General features: G+C 33.2%; 1 protein-coding gene across 1 annotated transcript; it reads left to right on the forward strand.

The window, feature by feature from the left end:
* Nucleotides 1-1,008: 1,008 nt before the first annotated feature.
* Nucleotides 1,009-2,273, forward strand: LOC118739707 (ADP-ribosylation factor 2). Its single transcript, XM_036471210.1, has 4 exons — nucleotides 1,009-1,311; nucleotides 1,495-1,757; nucleotides 1,828-1,953; nucleotides 2,013-2,273. Exons 1-4 carry the CDS (start codon nucleotides 1,245-1,247, stop codon nucleotides 2,097-2,099), a joined length of 543 nt encoding a protein of 180 aa, XP_036327103.1. The 5' UTR covers nucleotides 1,009-1,244; the 3' UTR covers nucleotides 2,100-2,273.
* Nucleotides 2,274-3,007: the final 734 nt, after the last annotated feature.

The following is a 3,007-nucleotide window of genomic DNA, read 5'->3' on the forward strand; positions in this document are numbered from 1 at the left end:
TGCCCTCTCCCACAAGTAACGTTACTTGTGGGAGAGGGCACCGAGTTGCTTGTGCTCGGCAACACGCTTTGTGCTCTCTTTCGTCTGAGTAATTCTAGATGGACGTTCATAGCTGACAACAACAATTGTGTACAAAAGAATTGTTCTGTGTGAACACGAAGGGCAACACCAAAAGATAAGTTGCCGAAATTGAGCAACAAAAGTTTCTCTGTGAGAACCCAGTCTTATTAAAATTTTTGTTTCTATATCACTTTACGTATCTGCGCGTCGGTTAGAGATTAGTTGGAGAATGATGTTGGATATCAACTTGAGCACTATGAATTTCTCCAAGGTTGGAGAAATATTTTTTTGGTGTTTTTGGGCTGAGGGAATTACGCTAACAGAGAGCGATATAAAGAAATAGTAAAGAAACGCAAAACTAGCAGAACCTGTGTATTTGACTACTGAAAATATTTGGCGCGAATTTTTATTTATTTATTTAGACAGCTGCTAGTTTCTGCTAGTTTTTTGAAACGCTTTCTTGCAGAAATTAGTGATAATTTGTGATAATTATCCGTCAGGAAACAAAGCGGAATAAATGCAGAATACCTACAGTTCTCAAATTAAAAAAATTCATACGGGGATCGATAGAGATCATTGATGTGAGCGTAGCGATATATATATATCTATTTTTTTTTGTAACAACTATAAAAATTATTAAAGGTCAAAATTCAATTTAAGCATTTTTTTAAATCAATATTCCTCGAAAACTTTTTCATGAATTTTGATGCTATTCAATAGAGAATTTAATTTTCTTAATTTGATAAACATATTTATACCAAAAAACATAGACGTTCTTACGTTCTTTGTTTATACCTTTTATAATCCACAATAAGTGCGTGGCGAAAATTTAAATTCGCCAGTATAAATTCCAGCTTGTATAAATTCGCCTTGCCATTTCTAATTCAAAGCATAAACAAACTATTGTGAATGTTCCTTTCTCAAATTTTTCAGTTGGCAATACTACTGGTAAGTGACAGTTATTATCGTTCTATTCTTTACACAGTTGTCATTCTACAGCTGCCATATTGAAATTTTTCTTGTGAGAGAACGTCACCAACATTGCGAAGATAAAAAATAAATGTTTAATTTCTAGTGAAATTGGTTAGAAAGCGCCGCAAAGTATTAAATTTTCAACGTCAGAGTTTCTTATATTGCAATTCCATTCTTCGTTTAAGAAGATTTAAAAAAGAGAAGTTGCTACAATGGGTTTGACGATTTCGAGTTTGCTGACACGTCTTTTTGGAAAGAAGCAAATGCGTATATTGATGGGTATGTCAGAATTTTACATATGTATGTATATTTATTTATTTCTTAGTTATATTTCCTTTCGTTATTTTATAAAGAGCGTATTTAACTCGTTATATTGTAAAAGATTACATTTCCATTGAAATGCTAGGCTTAGCGGAATTTAAAAGCTTACACTTTTTCACTTACATATTTATTTACCTCCAGTGGGCTTAGATGCGGCTGGTAAAACGACCATTCTTTATAAACTAAAGCTCGGAGAGATTGTCACGACCATTCCAACTATTGGTTTTAACGTAGAGACTGTTGAGTATAAAAATATTTGCTTCACCGTTTGGGATGTTGGTGGCCAGGATAAAATCAGGCCGCTATGGCGCCACTATTTTCAAAATACGCAGGGTCTGATTTTTGTTGTAGACTCAAACGACCGAGATCGTATAAATGAAGCTGAAAAAGAATTACAAAATATGGTTGGTATATCAACCGTGTATAATTTCGAAATTGAGAAAAAATACCCAAATAATGTTATTATAATTCAAGCTACAAGAAGATGAATTACGTGATGCAGTACTGCTTGTATTTGCTAATAAGCAAGACTTACCAAACGCAATGAGTGCAGCGGAATTAACCGACAAACTAAGACTTAATCAACTGCGGAATCGTCACGTAAGTAAATAAATATATTAGTGTTAAATTTTTTCCTTTAATAACATTTTTATTGACAGTGGTACATTCAAGCAGCATGCGCCACACAAGGCAACGGACTTTATGAAGGTCTTGACTGGCTGTCGGCAGAATTGGCTAAGAAATGATAAACAAGCGCTTAAAGCTAATCTTTGCAACATTCACGTGATTTCAACTTTTAAGGGCTAAAGCAAAAAGTTGCGTTGTTGCGATTCATTCGTAATAATTTTATAAATATATAAAATAAATATATTAGATTGTAAACATATTCAATAATAAAAATACATTCGCTTCACTTTCAATTAATTGTCTAGTATTATGACGAAAATTTCTGTGGTCTATAGTGATAATCGCTCATGCCGACTTAAGGACAAAATTAGGTTGCATATACATAGGTACCTTTTTATTCACATAATAGGACTGTGTATTGGTATGAACCTTCTGGCTTTGTAACGTCCTTTTAGAAAAAGTTATAAATTAACAATTAGATATGTTTTTAGATAGCTCAAATTATCCAAAATAAAGAGGTTGTTCACACTTGCTTTGTTATCTGGTTAAAAATTTTATTTTGTGGTGTATTTTACTGCTGTAAACTGAATAAAAAGTATAACAACATAAGGACATAACCTGATAACCAGGCAAGTGTGAACAACCCAAAAGTTTTACTATCGGAGAAAAAGTGAAAATAAAAAGTTGTTGCAAACAGAACATTAAAAACAGATCTACCACATATGCCCTTCATAACTATACATATCCGAAGAAAAAATCATTCAGTTTTACATTATTTTCTAGTCATACACCCCTAAGCAAGGGTTTTCATTTTTTTAAATTAAATTTTGCTATATGCATTTACGCTGCTAAATTTATTCAAGGCTATCACAGAATCCATCGTAGCTTCGATTTTCGTGAAATCTGCGGATGTGCTATCACAGAATGCGAATGGCTACGAACGTAAATTCGAAATTCTTAGAGAGCGTTCATCGAATCCGTTCGTAATGAAGATTCGTACAGATACTCTATGACGAGTTTGTGCTGT

This window comes from Rhagoletis pomonella, unplaced genomic scaffold (genome assembly GCF_013731165.1).
Source record: "Rhagoletis pomonella isolate Grant_MI unplaced genomic scaffold, Rhpom_1.0 Rhpom_scaffold_00005, whole genome shotgun sequence".
NCBI classification, from domain to species: domain Eukaryota; kingdom Metazoa; phylum Arthropoda; class Insecta; order Diptera; family Tephritidae; genus Rhagoletis; species Rhagoletis pomonella.

Coding starts and splice junctions, on each gene's coding strand:
- LOC118739707 (XM_036471210.1), top strand. CDS start 1,245: ATGGGTTTGACGATTTCGAGTTTGCTGACACGTCTTTTTGGAAAGAAG. Junction 1,312..1,494: donor GCAAATGCGTATATTGATGG/GTATGTCAGAAT, acceptor ATTTACCTCCAG/TGGGCTTAGATGCGGCTGGT. Junction 1,758..1,827: donor AAAAAGAATTACAAAATATG/GTTGGTATATCA, acceptor TTATAATTCAAG/CTACAAGAAGATGAATTACG.